General features: G+C 33.4%; 1 protein-coding gene and 1 long non-coding RNA gene across 3 annotated transcripts; both read right to left on the bottom strand.

Annotated features, from left to right (window-relative positions):
- Positions 1 to 9,867: 9,867 nt before the first annotated feature.
- Positions 9,868 to 12,010, bottom strand: LOC122005472. Of its 2 annotated transcripts, none has more exons than XR_006118401.1 (4): positions 11,728 to 12,010; positions 10,741 to 10,804; positions 10,534 to 10,641; positions 9,868 to 10,357 (listed from the first exon to the last, which is right to left on the bottom strand). It is a non-coding gene; the product is annotated as an uncharacterized LOC122005472 (long non-coding RNA). The 2 variants fall into 2 exon arrangements; XR_006118402.1 differs by having other exon boundaries at positions 9,868 to 10,352; positions 11,728 to 12,009.
- A 1,458-nt stretch (positions 12,011 to 13,468) lies between these two features.
- LOC122005473 (26S proteasome non-ATPase regulatory subunit 14 homolog) lies at positions 13,469 to 18,030 on the bottom strand. Its single transcript, XM_042560507.1, has 6 exons — positions 17,776 to 18,030; positions 17,477 to 17,654; positions 14,749 to 14,830; positions 14,317 to 14,493; positions 14,064 to 14,231; positions 13,469 to 13,930 (listed from the first exon to the last, which is right to left on the bottom strand). Exons 1-6 carry the CDS (start codon positions 17,903 to 17,905, stop codon positions 13,739 to 13,741), a joined length of 927 nt encoding a protein of 308 aa, XP_042416441.1. The 5' UTR covers positions 17,906 to 18,030; the 3' UTR covers positions 13,469 to 13,738.
- Between the last annotated feature and the right edge of the window lie 6,224 nt (positions 18,031 to 24,254).

Consider the following 24,254-nt stretch of genomic DNA (forward strand, 5'->3'; position numbering starts at 1 on the left):
CTTTTTTAGTGTTTATCTTTTTATTAATTTTGAATTAGTATGATGTAGTTTTGATTATACAAATTAATTTTATCTATAGGTTTATCCTTAAGATTTAAATTCTTATTTATTAAATTATTTTTGTTTTGGATAAAAATTCTTAGATTAACATTATCTAGATTATCAAATATTTTATTAAAAAATTTATCAATTTTATCTAGATCAATACTAACTTCATCATTTTTACCATTTGAATTTTTAAATCTATATAAGTTTACATTTTTGTTATTATTTGAATTTTTAAGATTATTATTAATTTATTTATTTAAATTCAAATTCAGATTTGGTGAATTAATTAAATCAAATTTTTTATTAATTAATTAATTTGTTTTTATATATTTTTTTAATTAAATCTAAATTATTTAATATGTTTATAGGAGTATTTTCATAATTATCTAAATTATCATGCATATTTATAGAAAAAAATTCTAAACTATTATGTGCAGTATTTAAATTGCTATTGATAGGGGTATTTTGGTGAATATTACTAACCTTAAGCGTGATCCCTAATTTTGTAGGCTTCTCCGTTGGATTGAACTCGAACTTGGATTCATTTTTATCTTGTTCCTCCAGTTTCAATGGCTCCTTATGAAGCTTGGTCAGGCGGGTCCAAAATTTGTAGGCATCTTGGTGTTCCCCAATTCTGCACGTAATTTCGTTAGGTAATAAATCTGAAATTAACTTTATTTCCTTTTGATTTGCTTTGGAGTTCTGAGAAGATCGCTTCAGCGCCATGTCACCTTCGAAATCGTTCATTAGGACGAAGCTTTCCATTTGCATCCTCCATAAATTGAATTCATCCTTCTTGTATATCTCGTATAGAGGTGGTTGGTTGACGTTCTGCCCAAGCGTCTCTTTGTGCTCCATTTCACTTACACAACACAATTTCACAAAGAAATTCCAAGACTAGGTCTTGGGGTAAGTAGTGTGGGAGGATGGTAAGTATAAAAAGTAACTTGATTAGTGTTGCACCAATTCAGAGTATTTTGCAACGTGAAAAGCTTGTCCAAAAGAGATAATTGCACTAATTTGAACTAGGTCGAAAATCTTTAAATCAAACAAGATTTAAAAAGAAAGAAAATAAAAGAACCCCTTTTGCTCGATTAGTGGTTGCACTAATTCAGAGTGGTACCTCACTCTGATATTATTTGTTAGATCATAAAGACGCTAGGGGGGGTGGTGAATAGCGTCTAACACTTTTTTAGAAATCACGAGAATACACAGCGGAAAACAAATAAACTCAACACGCTAATACAGTAGTTTTTACTTGGTTCGGAACCTTCGACGACTCATACTCCAAGGTCTACACTCACCGAGTGATTTCGTTGGGCAATTACTATAATCACAAAGTAATTACAGATTTTTAGTACAATTGCAGGAATTAAATTATACTGACAATACAACTTTGAAAACTTGAGCGCGGGTTGTCGGTGCAACTTTTAGGTATCTCGAAGACCTTTTCGAAGTAGCACGTGAGTACGAAAGTTGTAGCAATTATTCTTTTGAAGCTACTGGTTGAAGCCATCTTTTATAGCCCTGTCCAAGCACATGGATCCCCTCCCAGGTGCCTGGGCTGTGCTAACGCGGTGAGCTCTCATCAAAACTTCATCCCTGAAGTTTATCCACCTCTGGGCACCCAGACCCTAAGCTCTTAGACTGTTGACGTGGGTCAGCCAATTGTCGCACTCCAACTTCGCTTTTGGATGAACTTTTCTAGTCCACGCGCTTGGACCAACTCCAAGTGTTGGGACCGCACGGGTGCCTGGCCAGGCACTTGCCCGCCCTTGAAACTGGTCCGAGCGCCCAGATTCTTCTAGGCGCCCAGACAACTCTCTTTCACCATTCACTTTCTTGTAAAAAAAAGTATTAGTCCAAGCAATCATAATATGTTTATCCTGCAAAACAAAGTTAGCACAATAAGGTAATAGTATTAATTAGATCTTGTCTCCCTGAGACTAGGATCTAGTCACAGTCTCAGCTTAGGTTTCCCAAATGGACTTAAGCTGGACCGATGCTTACTGTTCCCTCAACCTAAAACGCATCCTCACTGAATCTCTCTCCTCCAATAACTTACCTTACTTACCATTTGCAGACTTCTTTAATGTCAAGTCCCTTAAACCACTAGAACTTCCTGTCGTATTTCAACCAATCTAGACTTTAGCCAGTTGTCAGCCCAATTGGACTTCCTCCTGCTAGATCTCAACCAATTTGGACTTCCTGCTAGTTGTCAACCCAACTGGACTTCAGCCTAGTGTTTCGATCCTCTAGACCCATTAAGTTTTGCACACTTGGTAAAATGTTAGACAAACAATATATCTAACTTTAACCTATTTGTCATACATCAGAACCTGATTATTAGTGCAATCTACACCAACAAATCATGCCTTTAAACCTTCACGAAAATCCTTTTCTAGGGTTCACTTGATGTTGCCAATCGATTCAGCTTTTCCCTAATCGTATCATATAAACTGACCATGAATACTTACAGAACAACTCTTTTTGAACCCTTAATCGATTGATGAGTCATTCCAATTGATTCAGAAGCTTCAAATTGATTGATCAATCGATTCTGAAGTTTACTATTCGCTTGCAAGCTCTTACCAATTGATTATGCAAACTCTTAATCGATTCGGCTCTTCGCAAACAACCTTCCCAATTGATTGGGCACCTTTCCAATCGATTCAACAACTTTGTGTGAAACCAATGTGCTTTGTGAAAATCACACTCTAATCGATTGGATCAATTAATTGGAGGAGGCTTAATCAATTGCCCCAATCGATTCATAGCCTTGCTGTGCTCTTAGCCAAAACATGCTAATTGATTGACCCCAGCCTCACTATGCTCTTGCGAAAGCCTCCAAATCGATTGTCCTAGGGTTGGGCAATCCATTAGGGCAATCGATTGACTTAGGATCAATCGATTACCCAACCCTAACTCCCTTGATCCAAGTCTAGGGTTTTCTTACCCGACATCCAGTTAATCGTGACCTGTTGAGACTTTCCATTGCCTAACATTTAGCCAACCTTGACCTATAAGGGCTTCCTCACTAAGTGTCGACCAACCTTTGACTCACTTGGACTTTCTCTTTGTCAAATTTTCGTCAAACTTTCGATCACCAAGTGCGGTCCTCCTTTACCTACTTGGATTTTTCTCTTGCCTAAGCTCCAGTTAAGACTAGTCACTCGGTAAATTTCCATCCTACCTAACCTCAGTTAGGATTTTTCCTTGTCTAATCGTAGTTAGGGCTTTCCTTTGCCAACATGTGATCCTCCTTGACCCACTTAGAGTTTTCTTTTCTTACCACAATTAGGACTAGTCATTCGGTAGACTTCCACCCTGGCTAACCTTAGTTAGGGTTTTCCTTTGCCAATGTGCGATCCTCCTTGATCCATTTGGACTTTCCTTTACTTAACCGTGGTTAGGACCAGTCATTCAGTAGACTTCCATCCTGTCTAACTTCAGTTAGGGCTTTCGTTTATCAACATGCGATCCTCGACCTACTTGGACTTTCCTTTATCTAACTACAGTTAGGATTTTGCTTAACCTTCAATTAGGACTTTGCCTTGCATTATCTTTGGTTAGGACTTTCCCTTTCCTAACCCTCGAGTTAGGACTTTGTTTAACCTCTAGTTAAGACTTTGTCTTGCCTAACCTCCAATTAAAACTTTCCGAATCAAGTTTCTGATGCTCTATGACCTACTTGACTTCTCTCTCACATATTGTCAAGTATTCAGTCAATCCTGATATACTTGACTTATTTTCATATATTATCCAAATATTGAAACTCAAGCTTGAATCCACTCGAATTTAGTCAAACTGTCAATCTTGACCCGAGGATGATTGCATCAATAATCTTCCAATAGAAATCCGCTCCGCTATCTGATCCATTAAAATCAAAAGAAGTCGTAAAATAATTTTCAAGTTTCTATGTGGAACTTAGGATTCTCGTGAATATTTCGTCAGTTCTTTTAATAAAACATGTGATTTTGGATGTTTTAAATTACTACTACTTGTATTTTATGTTTCAAAAATATTTATTTGTATTTCATATTTTATATTATATATATTATTTATAAATATCATATAAATATTTTCTAAGATTGTATATATTTTTAGAAAATATATACAATCTTATTAGGATGAGAGGAAGAATTTTTAAATAGAATTAAAATATTATAATATAAAGCTAACATTTATTGTTAATTTATAATTTATCTATAGGGTCTAAAGTAAAAAATAATTAAATAAATTTTAGGAATATGAATAAAATAATTTTTCTATTTCGTTTTCATTGTTAATACACGAGGTAAAAATTCATTCATACTATATTCATTTAAAACTAATAATACCACACTACAAAAATTTCTTAAAACTAAATGAGAAGTAAGATAAAAAAAAATAAAAAGTTATTTGATTGCATCATTAAATATTTTTAAAATTTTACAAATATTACTATAAATATTTCATTGATATGAAATAAATATATATTAAAATTATTAGTCTTTTATATAAAAAATGAACATAATAATTCTTTATATTAGTATGAATCTTATAATAATTGATATGTTGAATTTTAACGTATTACTATATCAATTGAAAATTTTTTATGTTTCATTCTATTATTTTTATAAAATGTGCCCACTTTTTATTATAAACAGATGCGACCATATATATGAAATAACAGTTCTAATTGATTTTCATAAGATTTTTTAAAATTCATAATTTATCTTGAATATATAAATTTAAAATATAACATACTCAACGAATATGAAAAAAATAAACTATTATAAATTTTAGTTCATCAATACTAGAGGTATTAAAATTAGAATTATCAAATGATATTGAAAATATTTTATAAGTTAATTCATATTCTTTTAAAATTAAATATAATAATTGAAGTTACACTCATATATGAATGTATTTACTAATGATCACTCCAAATATCATAATATAAAAAAATATTATTTAATTTACTAAATTCTTCAATTAATTTTTTTCTTATTTTACTAATTTTTAATTATACAAATATATTTTTAAGAATATGTTTAGCAGATACATTAAGATATTATTTATAAAAATCCAATAGTGCATTTAGATATAAAATTAAATGAAAAATATTCTATGAAAATAAATATAGCTAATGATTTTTTAATTTATTATTAGAATATAAAAATAAACCAGAATCAGTATTTCAATTAGTGAAAAATCTTAATCTTTACACTTGAGAATGGTGTACTCCATATTCTATTGAGTGTTTCGCTTCTACATTTTATTTATTTCAATGACTCATAGCTATCACCGGCTTGGAATTTGTAAAAAACATTGCAGTGCGTAAATTTTACATATAATTCTCCCAACGAAAGAGTGACATTTTTAAAATGTTTAGTAAAAATAGAAGGTTTTAAGAGAGGAACTTCCCAAACCTTAAAAGTAAGTACATCGGTACTTCTTTTTATTTCGGGTGTTAGAATTTGCTAGGTCTCATCATTGGTAGATTGAATGTTGAACTCATCATTCGGATTCACTATTTCCTTACCTCTTAGAGTGCGTTTGGTTGGGGGTTATCCTTGATAACCTTGGTTATCTATCCAAGATTATCAACAAAAACCCTGTTTGGTTTAGGTAATCGATGATTCCCGAGTAATGTTTCATGCCCGACACGTCAACAAAAGGGGCATGCAACCAGGAATCGAAAAACCTCGAAAAACTAAGGTTTTTCTTGATTCCGGGGTTATCAAATTTTTTTTACCCAAAATACCCTCGGATAAAAGAAAAATATGAAAAAAAATAAAATGTAAAGAAAAAAATGAAAAATATAAAAAATAAAATTTTAAAATTTTAAAAAATTTAAAAAATTTTTAAAAAATAAAAAATCATTAAAAAAATAAAAAAAATGGTAAAAAAACTTTTAAAAAATAGAAAAAACATTAAAAAATTTAAAAAAAATACAAAAAACATTAAAAAATAGAAAAAACATAAAAAATTAAAAAAATACAAAAAACATTAAAAATAGAAAAAACATAAAAAAATACAAAAAATACAAAAAACATTAAAAAAAAAAAATAGAAAAAATGTAAAAAAAAAATTAAAAAGTAAAAAATAATAAAAAATGTTAAAAAACATTAAAAAAATTTAATAAATAGAAAAATGTAAAAAACCCAAAAAAAATTAAAAAACCTAAAAAATAAAAAATAAAAAAGTAAAAAAATAAAAACAAATTAAAAATTAAAAAACATAAAAAATAAAAATATATATAAAAATGAAAATATAGTAAAATATAATAGAGTTTAAATAATTATAATAATAATAATAATAATAATAATATTATTATTATTATTATTATTATTATTATTATTATTATTATGTATAGTTGGTTTTGTAACTAAACTAGTTTATTCATTGATAACGGTAATCTAGTAAAATGCTAAACTAGATTATTCATTAAAACCTTCAAACAAACATGTTTTAACCAATATTATATATGATAACTTGAATCAAACACACCCTTAGAGATTGAAATGATGAACTTCCTCGTCCTCCTTCTATTGTAGTCGAAAGTATGTAAAATTGGAGTTCAAAGTATATAGAGATTGTGGAATTAAGAATAATTAAAAGTACTAGATATGGAAATAATGAAATAAACTTTCTATTTATAAAATTTGAAGAGTTACATATACTAAATCGCAACCATTGATTAAAAAAAAAATGATTAAATGATCTCAATCATTAAAAAAATATAAAAAGTTCCTCCTTTATCCCAACCGCCAGTGAATGATTTCGATGTTCAAAAGAAAAAAAATAAAATAAAAATCTAAATCGATGGGTCAAACCGCTGGTTAACCACTAATTCAGTAATTTTTTTTAGACTAGAACCAAAATCGATTCGGCACCCATATGAATCCGATTAATAGGTACTTTACTCGTTGATCCAATTAACGGATGATTTATTATTCTAACTTTTTTAGGTTAACCGATTATTAGAGAAAATTCAACTATTAATTTATCGAAATCAAAGCTCAGTCTTTAAATACCTTAAAAAAAATTGAAAAGAGCCTGTCGCTGCACTGTTGAACTATATTTAGTGTGTTAATAAATGGAACTAAGAATATTAATTAAATAGGGGCAAAATTGTTGCATTGGTCGAGGGCAATCAGTTTGCTTGTGAACATGTTACAAACTCGACACAATATTTTTTTAAAAAAAAAATATTTTGACTATCATTTTATTATTATTACAATTTTTTGCTTTGACAAATTGATTTATCACGATCCAGTAAAATTGAGAATTATGCTACATGATATTTAAATAATTATTATATTTTGCCAAGATAGCAAATAAATTGGATGCATTACCTAAAAAATTAAATTTGGTAAATTTTAATTTCACTTTAACATTTTTTTTTCCTATAATATATATATATATATATATATATATATATATATATATATATTTAATCAAATTATTCAGATCCAATTAATATGATTCTCGCATCTGATCGCAATGGCGTGTGATAATCGATCGTACAAAATTAATCACAGTCCGGAATTCAACGTATGGAATTGTTTGGTGAGAGAAACGGATCATTCTTTGTCATTTTGAAATATTATATTATATATATTTTTTAAAAAAATATTTTTCTAAGATTCTCGAACCAATTATTTGGAGATTCTTGCAAGAATCCAACTCCCAGACGTTGACGTCAGAACATGGAGAGAAAAACACATGCATCCGTCGGTTGGCGAACAAAACAACCGGAACCGGTTGGTGGGCGAGAAGGATGCGCTTGGTATTCGTTCAAACATTTCCCTCGCAATTAATTAAGACATCCACTTCCATAGCCAACTCACTCAACCTATCTGCTCTTGTTCCCATCCAAATATTGGCGTTTTATCGGATGATTTTTTGTCATTAAGGTCATTATTTTGTTCGAATTCTATATATACGAAGTTATTATTATTTTTTATCGGACAAGATCCAAGTAAATCCATAAACTTGGTGATGTGGTAAAGATAACGATACCACATGGTCCGAGTCATAACTTGGTCATTACGGCTCTCTCCACGACTTAATCAATCGATAGAATTCGATCCCACAAAAGTCGACCCAGCACAAATCGACTTGACGTACACCTGACATACCTAAGGAGTTTGGCCAGGGATATATCACTGGGCACTCGGTTATCTTTTAATTTAAAATACATTTAAAAAAAATCATTTGCTTTGTCTTCTATTATTATTTTTTAAAAAAAAAAAATCATTTTCCATGCATTAGTTGTGGCTTGTGGCCCTCACCAGCTCATTCTGACCTCGCAACCACTCTCTGCCTTCCCTCGCATAGCTTGGAGATACAATGCATTTCAAGCTTAACAATGATTTGAAAGTGAGAGCTCCAAAAAACCGAAGCTCTTTTCTCCTATCGTGGCATAAGATAAATATAGCATTAAATAAATTCATAAAAGTTCACAACAAACAAGCACAGTTAGTTGAATTTCTTAGTACCAGACATATGTTTACCAGCTGGATTACAGAGAACCGACAAAAAATAACATAAATAAATGAGGGGCTGTAAGTGAAATGTAATCTTCACCAGAATACAAAAAGCTTGTATACAACTAACCAGCCGCCGTTTCACTCACAGCCAAAACCAATTGCGTTAAGGTAACAGGAGAGGTTTGGTGAGTGGGGCAGAATCTAGCTAGCACAATTACAAATTTATAGGACGGTAATTAAACGTGTTTATGAATAAGGTTGATATTCAATTTGATAAGAATTTATTTAAATTCATTTAATACATATAAAATTAATTAAATGAATAAATTGGAATAATTTGTTAATATTCATGAACAACATTTATCAATAAGGTTATAATCAATATGTTAAATAAAATAAATAAATAAGTTTGTATTATCAAACTCAATAATAAAAAGAAAATAAATATTTAACTCCTTAGAACTTGGTTGAAGATAAAGATGTTTTAGTGAATCTGCAAATATAAAAAAAAAAAAATGAAAAGAAAGTTGCATATGTATGGATATAGTGCTGCAGAATGAAAAGATGTGCAGAAGAAATTAAAAGAGCTCAAGGAATTGATAAAACAATTTATATAAGAAGCATCCATCTGCAGGAGAGTAAAAAAAGAGTTAAATATATCATGACTATTTCTGGGGTTAGTATCAAAAGTATAATCCCTTGTTGAGTCTAATGAATGCCTTAAAAAAATTTTGCACCCTAGCAAAGTGGTTCTGTACCCTATTGTGAGACCAAACATTAGAAGACCACTCAGCAAGCTTTATATGTAGATTAAGTAGACATTCTGCCTTCGTTTCAAAAAAGGGATTAATCGGAGGGAGTAATGCAAAAATCCACAAGTGGGAATCCATGCAATTTAACAGTTTTGTATCTACTAAAAAATGTTCTCCATGCTCATGCTTTTGGGCACAATTTCTTTTCACTGACCAACTCAAGAAACCTACTTTGTTCACAGAGCAAAATAGTAGGGACAAGGACATTTATCCAATGATGCATTCCTCTGCAAACTGGATTGGGACTTACGTTACTAAAGCCTGTCAGTTATTAATCCCCTAATTGATTTGATGAAGGGCTGAAGCCAAAACAGATGGTTTGGAACATTGAACATTTAAGGCTCTAAATCTGTGGTAAGGGAAAATCAATTGAAAAGGAGCTCATACACTGGACAATATACTTAATGATAGTTAATGAAGAAAAGTTCATTTAAATAGTTCGAAACTTTACTACAAACTTGCTCTAACATAGGAGTCATATAATTTTTCTTCCATAGTCTTGAGGGAAGCAATTGGGCACTCAATCAACAAAATAAGAGACAGAAGATTTATTTTTGTTCAAAGCAAAAGGCCTAAAGCCAAATTCATCTCAATGATACGTACTAAAGGGAAGACGGCACAAAAAATTAAGGTTTATGTCCAGTTAGGAGAGAGAGGAGTTTGCAGTCTGGAAGTGGAATGAAGTAATGATGAACAGACCAGTAGGTAATGTTTTAGGGTGCCACACAGGCTATTTACATGTTTATCACGTATCGAGGGCACTGAGCAACCTTGGCTTGAACATCTTCACTGGAATAAAATTTAGAGGTGAAGGACCAACACCCGAGTTCCATGCTTTCCTAGATATATAATTCAGACAAACTTAGATTCAACAAAGTCGAAGACTTTTCCACAACTCTGATTCAGAGCATAAATGAAAACCAAACTTCATTGGTTTCTCAAGCTGATGGCTGTAAGTAATCATTTGAGCAAAATGCCAAGATAGAAGAACACCAGCAAGTTTTGTTGATACCTACACTGCAAACAGCAGCAATTAGAAAGCAAAAGAGCAATTCGAGAAATTGAATTTTAAAAAATAGAATCATGTTATAAAATTACTATTATGTTCTCATTAAGAAAGTTTTAAATGTGTCGATGGATCAAGAGACTTGAAACAAAATCACTAGAATAAAAAAGCCACAATGGACACTTACTAGCGATAAGGAAACACATTGAATTTGAGCTGGACACTTGGAAAGCACTTTCTTTCTCCATGAACAGAGTATAATGATCCTCTGAGTGACTTCAATAATAAAAGGAACCTAAAATACAATGTTGTGAGCGAAAGAGAAAAAAAAGGACTTGACTCTCATTTCTCCAACAAAAACAAACATTTAACAAAGCTAGTAAATTTATCCCACCTGGCCACCATTCAGGTTCAGCAGAATTGATTTCACTGTTGGAAGCATCCTCCCCCTCAGCTGTCTACTAACAGCATTTTGAACAGAGAGACAATAATTCATGTTGGTAATTCTTACAGAAAAAAGTTAATTAAACTTAACACATGAACTATATTTTTTAATACAATTTTCAAAGTATTTGTTTCACTTGCTTTTATTGTCGCCCCAAAAAAGATAACATAGTATATTCGTGCCCCATAGAGCATGGATGAGCTGAAATAGCCAGGCACATCCAGAAAATTGCCCACGACTATCTCACAACTCTTGACCTTAATAATTTGTATCCGGCTCTCAATCTCACAACCCTCAACCAGTTTAATGGAATATCAGAAAAGTTGTCAGAAAAGATTTGACACGGTTCATAGAAGTAGACACATAATTTATAATCTAAATACAAGATGGAAGAAATGTGTAATGAAACCTTCAGTATCAGTCCTCTGACAGCCCAGTCCACAGCCTAGGTCACTTCGCAACAATTCCTGAACTGTCACCTACGCCATCATTTAAAATGTCTAGTAGGTTGCTTAGATTGTTAACAAGCATCGGCAAAAAAATAATTGATCATACACACGAATCTATGATCAATATGCATATCACAAAAATCTATGCGTTCCAAATCTCTAGGGCTAGATTGTTTGAAAATGAACTCCCAAAAATGCATTAGCAAATAGGCTGGAGGATAGATCTATGTCCAAGTCTCCAGTTAGCAGAATGAACTCTTTCCGAATCTGTAGACTTGCCAAGGTGCGGCATAATTGAACTCGAAAATAAACCCCCAAGACACACCAGAAAGATCTAGAGTCAAGCACGATGAGGGAGTGATCGATTCCGGAAACACCAGGAACCGGATAACCTAATCCGAAATAGAAAAGGGATCAAGGGAGCGGGAGGATCCCAATAGGCGAGAAGGATTCACAAACCAATCCAGCCGGCGGATCATGAGCATACCTTTGAAGGGAAGGGGGTAGGTGACTCGAATCGGCAGATAGCTGCCTGCCTGCAGCGAGATCATCGGAAGCGACCGAAGATGACGGTGATTGCAGAGTTGCTGCTGATCACAATTCACAATACAGTGTTAACCACTTAAACTGCCTTTCTGCAGATTCTCTCTTGCACTCTGCTTTTATTAAAATCGAACTGGAAATAGAAACTCGGATTGCTGTTTCACTAATTGACTCAATGGATCGATTCGTCGCATAGGATTTCAATATTTATGGTTCATTGACAAAAAAAAAAAAAACATAAATACAAAATATTGAGCCCCCAGGCCAGGAGGTACCGTGCAACACTAAAATACTTCCGCATTTAATTAAGCATACACGAATTTGATTTTTAACTAACGCATTGTAGATTAAATTTTACTAATGGTAGATAACTTTAGAACGCCGATAGGACGTTCATGCTTCCGGATTTATTTTAATGATCGGTGAAAAATTTTTATGGGATCAAATTGATCACTAAAGTTATAAATAAATGATACGTACGTGAATAAGATTTATTCATTTTGGTAAGAGTTCATTCAATACACAAGATTTAATTAAATAAATAAATTTAAACAACTCGTTAAACTAAACAAATAAACTTATATACATATATGTTCAATTTGTTAACGTTTATAAACAATGTTCTTGAACTATATTTACTAATAAAACTATTATCAACTTATTAAATAAATAAAAAATATTTAAAATAAATAAATATGTTTGAATTACTATGCTCAATAACTTATCAAACAAATAAAAATTTTAAATAAAACTTTAAATAATTAAATAAACCTAAATTGACAGCTCGATAACATTTAAACAAATCAAATTCCAATCAAACTTAAACTAAACATATGCTCATAAAATAAAATAAGTAAACTTGAATAATCATTTCAATGAATTGATTCATATTAAACTCAACTCAATTATCTTTTCAAATAGACTTAGATACTACGAAACATGATTCGGCTAAATTTATATATCGTCTTACTAGTCATCGAATTTATCGTCTTACTAGTCATCTCCCAGATTAATCTATTTAAAGAATTAAATATCTGAATTCTAAAAAAAATTTGATAAAATTTTAAGCCATATACTTAGTTTTTAAATACCTTATAAAAGTGCATGTAAACAAAACAAAAAAAAACAGATGAATCTCTTGTATTTACCAATTGTAGCGGTAAAAGGTGATACCACGCACCCCTACTCCGTGAGGTTTTTTAAGTGACCCGCAATGTATTCACGAATGGTGGCAACACCTCAATGTATTCACCAATCTATCATATTAAAGTGGATAAATGAATACTTAAAAACATATTAAACAACTGATAGATTCGTTCCAATTTTTACAAAACTAGCTAATCTTCCTACTTTAGCACAAAATCACTTATTTCAACCGATTTGTACGTGGCCAACAGCACATCCAACCATCTTACATAACCAAACTAAATCAGAGTTTTTTACAATCAGACCGAGATCAGTGCTACTTTCGAGAAATAAAACCGTGATTTCCAAGTCATATTATTTATCGAATGTCCATGGGATGGTAGTGACGGTCAAAAACCAAACCGAAATCATAACTCCAAAATTTAACTAGCCTAATAAATTTGATGAATAACAAAATAAAAATGATCCCACATATGAACCGACGATAAGCCAAATTATATGGAATAAAAGCATTGAGTTGGAAGGGGCGAGTCCAAAAATACAAGCAACTCATCAAATTTAGCAATTTAGTTACAGTATTATGAAATGACGAAATCCCATTAGAACATAAAGAATAACCTTCGGAACGTTGGTATAACCTTCCCCACGAATGCCTGAGAGTTTAAGGTCTAGCTTGCAAGCATTATCCTTGATCAATTGATAAACTAGTATTACCGTCTCTTCTTTGAAGCAAAACACAGGCAGCATGAATAAATTATATCTGATCGTTCCGTGGAGGATTGTCTCGGTAAGAAATCCAAAGTCGTGCTCTAAAATACGACAGTGTCCAACATGGTCCCTAGAGTCTGGATTATGTTGGACGACATCAAGTTTGACACATGCTCTTCCAGATGTTTCTTGGCGTCCTGCCTTCCAACGTTTGCGATGGCCAATTTTTCAGGTGGAAGCTCGTCCTCCTCCTGAACTGCTTTGTTATATTTGATAGCCAGATCCAACATTTCCTGATGAGGCAGCAATGAGACTCCATCATCAATGGTCATAAAGAGAGAGAAATATAGAAATTTGATATTCCAGCATGTTCTATAGAAGATATAATATAATTAATTAGATGAAGCATGAGAACATATTGCATACCTGGACTGTGTGCTCATTGGTTTTGGAATGAGTGTCAAATGGCCGAAGTATCAAACCATCAGTCCATTTCTTTTTATGCAGGTTGAGCAACATTTTCTCCTCAAGCTCATTCTTCCTATAATTTATTGCAATTGAATAATAATGCCGGTTTAATCCATGGATAAGTGCCTGATAAACAACACCTAGATGTAAACCAAGTGTAGAAAGATAACTCATTCAGCCGACTGAAAACAATATTCAACATGCAGTTAACCTGAATGGATGGCTTATTGAGATGTCCAACATTGGACGTTGTTTGGCGAGGTTCCTGGCCAAGCATCATTGTCTGAGGATTGATCAAGCGAAAAGCATCAATAACCACCTTCCCCTTTACACTCTGGATTGGGTCTACTACAACAGCTATCGCCCTTGGATTGAGGGCTTCAAAACTCTGCAGGAAGCCCAAGGAAGGCATCAGATTGTCTTGCATCCATTTTAGTTACACCTCTAAAACTTTAAACAAACTCACATGTATTCAGGCAGTTCAAGACCAAAGACATCAACATTAGGATTTGTCAAACAAGGGATGTATGTTTATCAATCAACTTATATTGTTTGGATGGGAAAAGATATACTATGTCAAATCAAGAAATCAGCATTTCTTATTAATCTAACAGAGACATGAGAGATTAGGATGAATACATACCTGCTGTGTGTTTATGTCAACACCAGAAAGCCAGCAACCAAAACCTGGGTGAGAATGGTACCATCCGACAACCATTTCAGGTCTGCAACATTAGAATCATAATGAAACAATTCCATATCTAGAATCTAGAAACCAAAATCTCAAAAAATTCAATAGCACTCAAATGATTGAATGATATATCTAGAGCATAAGAAAAAGCACACATATAAGGTTATTTGGGAAAAGCCAAGAAAGAAAAAGCCCACTGTTGCTGGTACAAAGGACACACATTTCACTCAAACCAAATGAGGGCATACAATGATACCTTTCTCAAACCCTGTTGCCTAGTGGTTGACTAAACGAAGGAAACCAGCCAAGAAGTGGTGAAGGTTCAACCACTCCCTTTTCCACATTTGTATGCCCATAGGATTATGGAACCAAATATATGTTCCATTATAATTTTTGTAGCCATCCGCATAATCACATCACATCTACTCTGAGTACAAGAAAAACTACTTTGTTCTGTCTGATCCAAATTTCTCCATGGAACTCCCACAGATTTCACATTTAATGTGGCACTCACTCCTATAACTCCAATGCTATCTCAATGAACAGCAACTTCTACAGTTTTTATTAGCCTATAAAGGCACAATCTTCCATATCTTCAACCTATGCTTGGTTTTCACAATGGATCATTGTTTAAATTATCTAGGATAAAGATGTACGACTGAAAAGTTAGGTATCCTAAATGCTAGCAAACAAGCTCTTGCCAGTCCTTAAGTAATCACAATCTAAAACTCTGCAGATGGCAATAAAATAAAAGTAATGGAACAATAAATATTCAATAAACAAGTTCAACTTACCCAAGTTTATCCACACATTGATAGATGCAGTAGCCTTACTATTTAAGAAGCGGTCAAGATAAAACAATACTATACGCTCAAAAAGGGGAGTGAAACAAATATGAGTATGAAAAGTATCATAGCGGAATCAACTGTCTATGCAACAACAGAAACCGTAACATTCAGAAACATTGATTTATGTAAGATCTCAACAAACATGGGAACTGATGCTCCAAATTGACAATGAAGCCACTACTAGAAAACAGAAACATTATGTAATGAGCATTGCTCTCTAGAGACACTAGATAGGTAAAAATAGGAACGACTAACATCAATCAATTGAAGCTTAAAACTCGAAATTCAAACATGAAAAAGAGCGCAACTCCTTTATGTGAAATACAACATATCGTTTAAAAAAAATCTCTAGAAATTCTAAATCATGGAATGCTCATGTAAAAATAATGTCCTTTGAACAAAATTGAACACATAATAGTTTCACAATATCAAACAAACCCAGTGGACAATGGCTGTAGACTATGAATAAGAGATATTTATCTAAGGTTCTATTAGGAAGATGCTTGTGATAAGCAACTTTCCCAAAAAAGAGGTTAAGAAAGCAAACAAAGAAAGGACAGAAGTTGCCATCTTTATTTGCCCCAAATTGGTAAACTGAAATGAGCAAGAAACAAAATAATGTAGAAATAATTACATGAAAGACATTTTGTCCCTTTTCATTTCCACCTATAAGATGATCAAGGTATCAACACAAGGAAAATGATCAAGGTATCAACACAAGGAAAATGATCAAGGTATCAACATAGCAAAAATGTTGGATCAGCAAAAGAAAAAATATATTCAACAAACCAAGACAGATTACTCGTGATGCACATTCAGTAAAATATAAAAGCCTAAGTAATAAAAATGCATTTCCATTGACCACCTGCAAAATAATTCTACTCACCTTGCCAAGTGTAATTGGATAAAAAGAGTAATCAACCAGAGTATATTTAGGTTAAGAAAGAGTGCAACGTTGCAAATCCCAAACAGAGATCAGTATCAACTCAAAATGCTGCTACCTAATTCCAAAGATAGGCCTTATTGTCTTTTATCTTGGGGAGGTGCAAGCCCTTTCCAACATCTTACATTGATTTATATATGCAGGAAATCCTAGATAAGAAAAATCAATGCATGATGTACTAGAAGTTAGCTTGGGACATCTGAAATCAAGATTGTTGATAGTGGCATCCAATATTTTGATAGAAACAAAATAATCATGGAAATCTGCTTTGGAAGCACGTTTAGTTTCAAACAAAATTACTAGCCTCTTATTGTTTTTACAAAAATGATCAGCAAAAAAATGCAAGGCAAACTTTTACTTAGTTTGGAACAACACCCACCCTAACCTGATCAAATCCCAATCTCAACAAATTTTCAAAAAAATGAAAAGGATCTGTATCTCCCAGTAGACGAACATGACTGCATAACTGGTCCAACCTATGAATTGCAACCTACCTAGTAATTTTGCCTTCAAAGGTTCATTATGAGCACAGCGAATAGCTTGACTAATGGAGATTCATTATGACCATATAACTAAAAGAGATCAAAGTTATAAAGCGTACTGATTTGTCTTTATGAATACAAAATTGAAAAAAATCCTAAAGTCGTAAGCATCAACTACAGCTCGAATCACCAGTACATACATCGGCAAAAGGTACAAGAATAGTACCGAAACAAATATGTATTGCGTAGTCAAAATAATAAAATAAAAGGATGGGCTAAAAGAAGTAGTAGATTCCTATCTAACCCCAAGCACGCAGATCTAGAACAGGTCAGCAGTTCTGGAAAAGAAATAACAGCAGCAGCAGCAGAAGAAGAAGAAGAAGAAGAAGAAGAAGAAAAAGAGAGACCTTCCCGTCTGCTTCAGCATGTCAAGCATGTTGGTTTGGAAGACGTGATCAACTGCCTCGACACTGACGCCCGTCCCGCTCTGCGGCATTGCGAAGACGTCGACGACCCTAACGGTGTACTCGTCAACGAATTCACCAAGCATGAGCCCCATCACCTCCATGGGAACACCAGCTCTCCCTGTTTCACAAACATTAACAAAAAAAACCCTAATCTTAGATCAAAGAAAAAAATCGCCATCGGGGTTATCAAACTAGCATAAAGGGTAGACCGGAAACGTAAGGTCGTCGATCGCAATTACCGTGCTTGAGCATCTTGAGGAGAGCGAGAGAGGAGATGTAGACCTGCTCGGCGGAGTCGAGCTGAGGGGAATCGGTCGGCGGGTGGCCCATCCCGCCGGCGCCCGAGAAGATACGATGCAGTCTTTCCATCCCTCGGATTTCTTCCCTTACGCCTCTCCTAATGCCCTAGCGATCGTTGCTGCCCAGTTCGGATGGAAGCTTTCGTTGCTTCGAGTCGGAAACCCTTGGCTCTGCGACAAAGGGGAGAGCGAGAAGCTAAATCGAGAAAGGATGCCTCCGTCAGTGTTCTTAGAATATGCTATCGACCGTAAGATTCTCATCAAACGGATAATAGCACTTCTAGACCTCGAGTTAACTTTCTATGTTAGCGTTGCTAAGCCAACGAGCCGAATCATATTTGCTTGAAATCCATGAAATCAAACCGATAAATATTTATATAAATATATTTTGGAGTTTAGTAGTAATTTTTTATATGTCACTATGGTTGATATGTTTATTAATAGAAAACCCTAAACCCTATTAGTAGCAGGTTTAATAATAGAAAATTAAAAATAACGTTTGATACCGCAAATAAGGAGGGTCTGGAGGTCAATGGATCGGTATAGGTGACAATGAAAGTCTAAGGTAGATCAAAGTCCGAATAATTTATCAGGTGGGATTTCTCCACATCGATCCATCACCTTATGAAAGATTGGTTCCTTGTTCACGGCCCATCACTTGACTAGAGATGTATCTTTGCATAAATACGATACGTGAGTTTGTTAGAGAAGCATAGGATTGTATCTTTGCATAAATGCGTAATATTTCATCCATACCTATGATAGGATGGATATAGTGGAAACATGGTAATTAGACGATCTGTCTAGTAGTGATATGTTGTCTCATTAAGTGTAGAGATCACAAAGGCATTATAAAAGGAGTCCCTCTTTGTTGGCGCAAGTACGCGAGTCTACTATCTTTCTTCAATTATGCCACTGCTCTTCTTCTTTTGATAATCCTGACTTAATCATCAGAGTAGTTATGTCAGGACCCCTTGCTTGTTTATTGATAGTTTTTCTTCTCATTCTACTGTTGTTTGTTGGCGTTTCCAGTTTAAAATCTTCTTCTGATCAACCTCCAAACTAGCTCATCTACCTTCCATTGCTCATCGTTTTCAAACGGGATCAACATTCTCGATGACTTTTAGTGTGAAATAAATAAATCATAATTTTAAAAAATTGCACTAGCAACTTAAAAGACAGATTGATCGTTCCCTGCTTTGTGCGTTTGGTACGCGCGCTTTTCATTTTCATTTTCTAAAAAATGCGTGTTTTCTAGAAAACAGAAAATGACTTTTTGTCATTCTCTGTTTTTCTATAAAACACTTAGGGTGTGTTTGGTTTGCACCGTTTTCATTTTCATTTTCTAGAAAACACGCGTTTTCTAGAAAACAGAAAACGACTTTTTGTCATTCTCTGTTTTTCTAGAAAACGATAGCCAATTTTTTAGAAAACGCACGCGAAAAACGCAAACCAAACACCGTTTTTCAGAAAACGCGCGTTTTCCAGAAAATGAAAACTGAAAACGCGCCTACCAAACACCCCCTTATTTTTTTAGAAAACAGACACGAAAAACGTAAACCAAACACCATTTTTCAGAAAACGTACATTTTTCAAAAAATGAAAATGAAAAACACGTGTACCAAACGCACCCTAACTAAATTTTTCTTTCCGTTATGACAACTATTGTTTCGATCATTTTGACTAAAAACTGCAAAGAACACCAAGACTGAGAGGTCAAATATATGTTCAGAGGCATTGTGTAAGAGTAAGATTAATTTCTTTCTTAAACATGGAGGTTGTAAAAAAGATTTATGGAATAATAATAAGGGCACTGACTAAGATTTTAAAAGGTTGTAAGAATAATACTGTATTAATCATTAGTTCATTACTATTAAGATTTTTTATAAAGTATTCTGACTGAATTTTTTTATCAAGTATCCTGACTGAATTCTTTTAAGTTCCATCTATAATGAATTATATTTCAATATAAGGGAAAGGTCCTGTTGGATTAGAGTATCTTGATAGAACTCTTGTTCCCCATTGACAAGTATTTATGACATCATCATCCTAGATCCTCCAAAAACATTTCTCTTGGTTCTGCTTATTTTTCTTCCTCCCGGACAATGCTCTACGACAATGGTCATTCTATTGTAATCAAGTTCGTTGTTGTTGTTTATACATTGTAATTTTTGTATATCATGCTTTTGTTGAAACTAGATCTAGAGTATATAATTGTTTTCTCTTGTTATGAATTCCTTTTATTCTTAGAATTCATTTGGTTAGGAGATAACTATAATTCTATCAATTTGTATCAGAGCCATAAATTCGGTTTCATCATTTTTCATAGCAATAAAGTTAAGTTTTTTCATCGATTTCATTGTTTTATGCTAGATTTGGTTTTTTGTATACTTAGGAAAGACTTGATCTTCTAGGTTTTTCGTGATTTCTATAAAGAATAGTGTTGAACCCTCGCCGTCTGCGGGGAAGAATTGTCGTGTTTGGTATGTTTTTAGGTCAAATAGTGATGGTGTAATAAATTGCCTTGATTGGGCAATCAATTGTCTTGCCAAAATTTATGAATAAAATCATTTAATTTAGAATTAACTGACCTGATCGATTAATTTCCATTAATTGATTGCCTGAACAAGGCAATCAATTGACAACTAAACTCGAGTGTAAATTGATTTGAATTGATTATGGGATACTACCAATCGATTGTCACTCTTGCCAATTGATTGATGGTCTTGTTGTGAGACACAAAATCAATTTTGATCAATCAAGTTGCTACCAATAGATTGACAATTTAAGCCAATCAATTATCAACCTTAAAATCATGATCAAATCGGTTTAATCGATCAACCAACTCAATTGTAGACACCAATCAATTGATTAACTGACGATCAAGAATAAAAGGTTTTAAAATTTATTGGTAGATTAATTGATCATTACTAATCAATTGTAGATATATTAGTTATTACTAATTGATTACCAAGAATCACTAATCAATTGAAATTTATGTTGTCAAATATAGAATGTTCTATGATTGACTAGCAGGATTGATTGGGTGATACTAATTGATTGACACACATCATCAATCAATTTAATGATCCTGAAGTCACGTACAGTAGGCTTTCAAATCAATTGCGGTAATATATATATATATATATATATATATATATAATTGGTCAAGGATTGAACCTTGAACCTTCTTAAGCTAAGAATTATAGAATTACCACTAGACCATAATGAGTTATTGTTAAATAGAGAATGAATATTGTAGATAAAGATAAAACCATGATTAAGAGAAGAAAGCAAGAAAACATCAAGTAGCTTTCTTCCTCCTTCTCTTGATTAAGAAAGCAAGACAAGTTGTTTTTTTTTCTCTCTTCCTCACTCTTTTCATTTTCGTGGATGACAAGAGAGAAGGAGAGGAGAGGAAGTAGGGGGATGAATAGAGACATTTCTTCATCATTAAGAGAATAAAAGATGAGTTAAGAGGAGGGGAAAGCAAAACCTCTTTTTGCTTCTTACTTCCACCTAGCATAAGAGGGAAAATCAAGAAGGGACTTCATTTTTCTCCCCTTCCCTCATCTTGCCGTGACCTAGAGCCTCCTCTCTTCTTTCCCAAAAATACAACTAAGGTTTTCTCACTAAGAAAACCAAACCCCAAGAAGGAACCCTCAAGATCTACCTCTCACAAGCAAGAAAAACACAAAGGAGCACTAGGAGGAGGAGCTCTCTTCTTCTTCTCACAAAAGGGTACTTTCTCTTAAGAAAAGACCAAGCAAGAGGATGTGAGTATCCCCTCACCTGTGGTACAAGTGGTTATATGGTTTTTGTTGAGTTTATATGAATTTTATAACCTAGAGTTTTCCCTTAGAAATTTCGGTTATGATACTTGTAAAGTTTATGGAAGCTTAAAAACCAAACCAATATGTTTAAGTTTTCCTCATGATATGTTATGAATATGACTTTGATATTTCATGCTTGTATAAGGCTTGGAGTTAGGTAATACTCTACCTTAGGGTTCGGCCATGAAGAGGCTTAAAACCTAGAGAAGCTCAATTTAAAAACTAACATGTCTATGATCTCTTCTATGATGTTATATGAATATTTTCCTTGATGTTTATACTTGTATGTTGCTTAGAACTAGTAGGAACCTATTACAAGGTTTCGGCCATGAAGGGATTTAGTACCTTAAGGAGGCTAAACCTCAAACCTAACTTGCTTATGTATTACCTTATGGAAAGATATGAAAAATAATATTATGCACTTGAGATTTCATGTTTCTTAGGGTTATGTTTTTCACATGTTGAACATTCGGCCACCATGAAATGTAGGGCTTAGGCAAGCCTAAATTCAACCCTAACATGTTATGTCCCTCCCCATGATATACTATGAAATTCATAAGGTACTCAAATGCTTGTAAATTCTAGAAGAGGTATCAAGTATAAAGTTTCCACTAGATGTTGTGAATGTTCTCTTGATGTTTCATACTTGTAGGTTGCTTAGAACTAGTAGGACCCTATCACAAGGTTTCGGCCATTAAGGGATTTAATACCTTGATGAGGCTCAACCTCAAATCTAGCTTACTTATGTTTTACCTTATGAGAAGATACGAAGATAATATTATGCACTTGAGATTTCATGTTTCTTAGGGTTATGTTTTTCACATGTTGAACATTCGGCCACCATGAAATGTAGGGCTTAGGCAAGCCTAAATTCAACCCTAATATGTTATGCCCCTCTCCATGATATGCTATGAAATTTATAAGGTACTCATATGTTTAGAATCCATGCTTTGTGGCATTCGGCCACTTACACTTGGTGAACTTAGGAAGCTTGAGCTTTAACCTAATATGCTCATGTAAATGCCTAGGATATGCATGGAAAAAAATTTATTTAGATTCACACGCTTGCATGCTATTTGTAACCAAGGTTGGACCTTGTAGGTTTCGGCCAAGGTGGGTTTAAAACCCTAGGAAGCATAGAACCTAAATCACATATGCTTATGATGTTCCTTATGTTAAATGTATGGAAATAAATGTGAGTTCATATGCTTGTATGATTTTATGAAATCTAAATGAGCCTATGCATGTTTCGGCCACCCTTAGTGGGTTGAGAATTTAGACCAAGTTATGACTCAATATGTACTTCCCTTGCCATGACTTGAATTGGAAGAAGTTAACTTGTGATCCATGCATGATTATGTTTTCTTTTTGTGTTAGTTTGCTCATTTGAATATGTTTATGAACTATGCATGAGAATGATATCTAAATGGCTATGTGCCCAAATATGATGGCTATGTGCCCAAGACAAGTATGATGGCTATGTGCCCAAGTATGCATGGCTATGTGCCCATTTATGCATACCTTATGAATGATATGAATGATATGAACATGATATGCCATGAATGCCATGAATGAAATATGCTACGAATGACATAAATATGAAATTTCACGAATGACATGAATATGATATGCTATGAATGACATGAACATGATATGCTATGATTGACATGAATAAGATATGCTATGAACGACATGAATATGTTATGAAATGATAGAGATATGATATGACATGTATTTTACTTTGAATGACTTGTACCAAAAGGGTGGGCTCCTCATGCGCCCCTAGGTCGAATTACGGGCCTAGTAAAGGGTGGGCTCCTTACGTGCCCCTAGGTCGAGCTACGGGCCTAGTTTCCTAGTAGGTTCAAGATTAGCTACCTTGGGTCTACTTAGGATGCGCGCATTATGTATGTATGTGGTACTAAGTCGGGCCCCTTTCATGTTGAGATTATTTTCAAGTACTATATGATATTGTTTTAAGACATCTCACACACGACATAAATCATGTTTTGAAAAGCATATTGCACATGACATTTACATTTCCCATGTTTTAAAGGACATCTTGCATTCATGCTCACGATATGATGAAAAGTAATGCCTACAAGATATGCTATGATATGATGCCTTGATGTCATGAAAATAAATGTCATGATGTTTTTTTTTCATTATGCTATGAGGTACACTTATGTTATGACATGATCTATACCATGATATGATGATTTCCTTATGTTATGATAGTACCTCCATGTTATGATATGATTTATACCATGATATAATGATTCTTATGTTATGATGTGATTTATGCTATGATAGGATGTTACTTGTACCATGATAAGGTTTAGGCCATAATATGTTGTTTACTTTATCTTATGTCATTACTGAGATTCATGCCATGATTTGATATGTTTTAATTACATGATGATATGAGCACCAATTACTCTATAATGTATGATATGATGATGTTGCATGATACGTTGGTTTTGAGTAGGAAAGGATCTCACTAAGCCTTGAGTGTTTACAGATACTTTTCCTTGTACCGCAGATAAAGGTAAAGAATGGAGAAACTAGAGGCGCAACAGGAAGGGG

This window comes from Zingiber officinale, chromosome 7B (assembly GCF_018446385.1).
Source record: "Zingiber officinale cultivar Zhangliang chromosome 7B, Zo_v1.1, whole genome shotgun sequence".
In the NCBI taxonomy this organism is placed as follows: domain Eukaryota; kingdom Viridiplantae; phylum Streptophyta; class Magnoliopsida; order Zingiberales; family Zingiberaceae; genus Zingiber; species Zingiber officinale.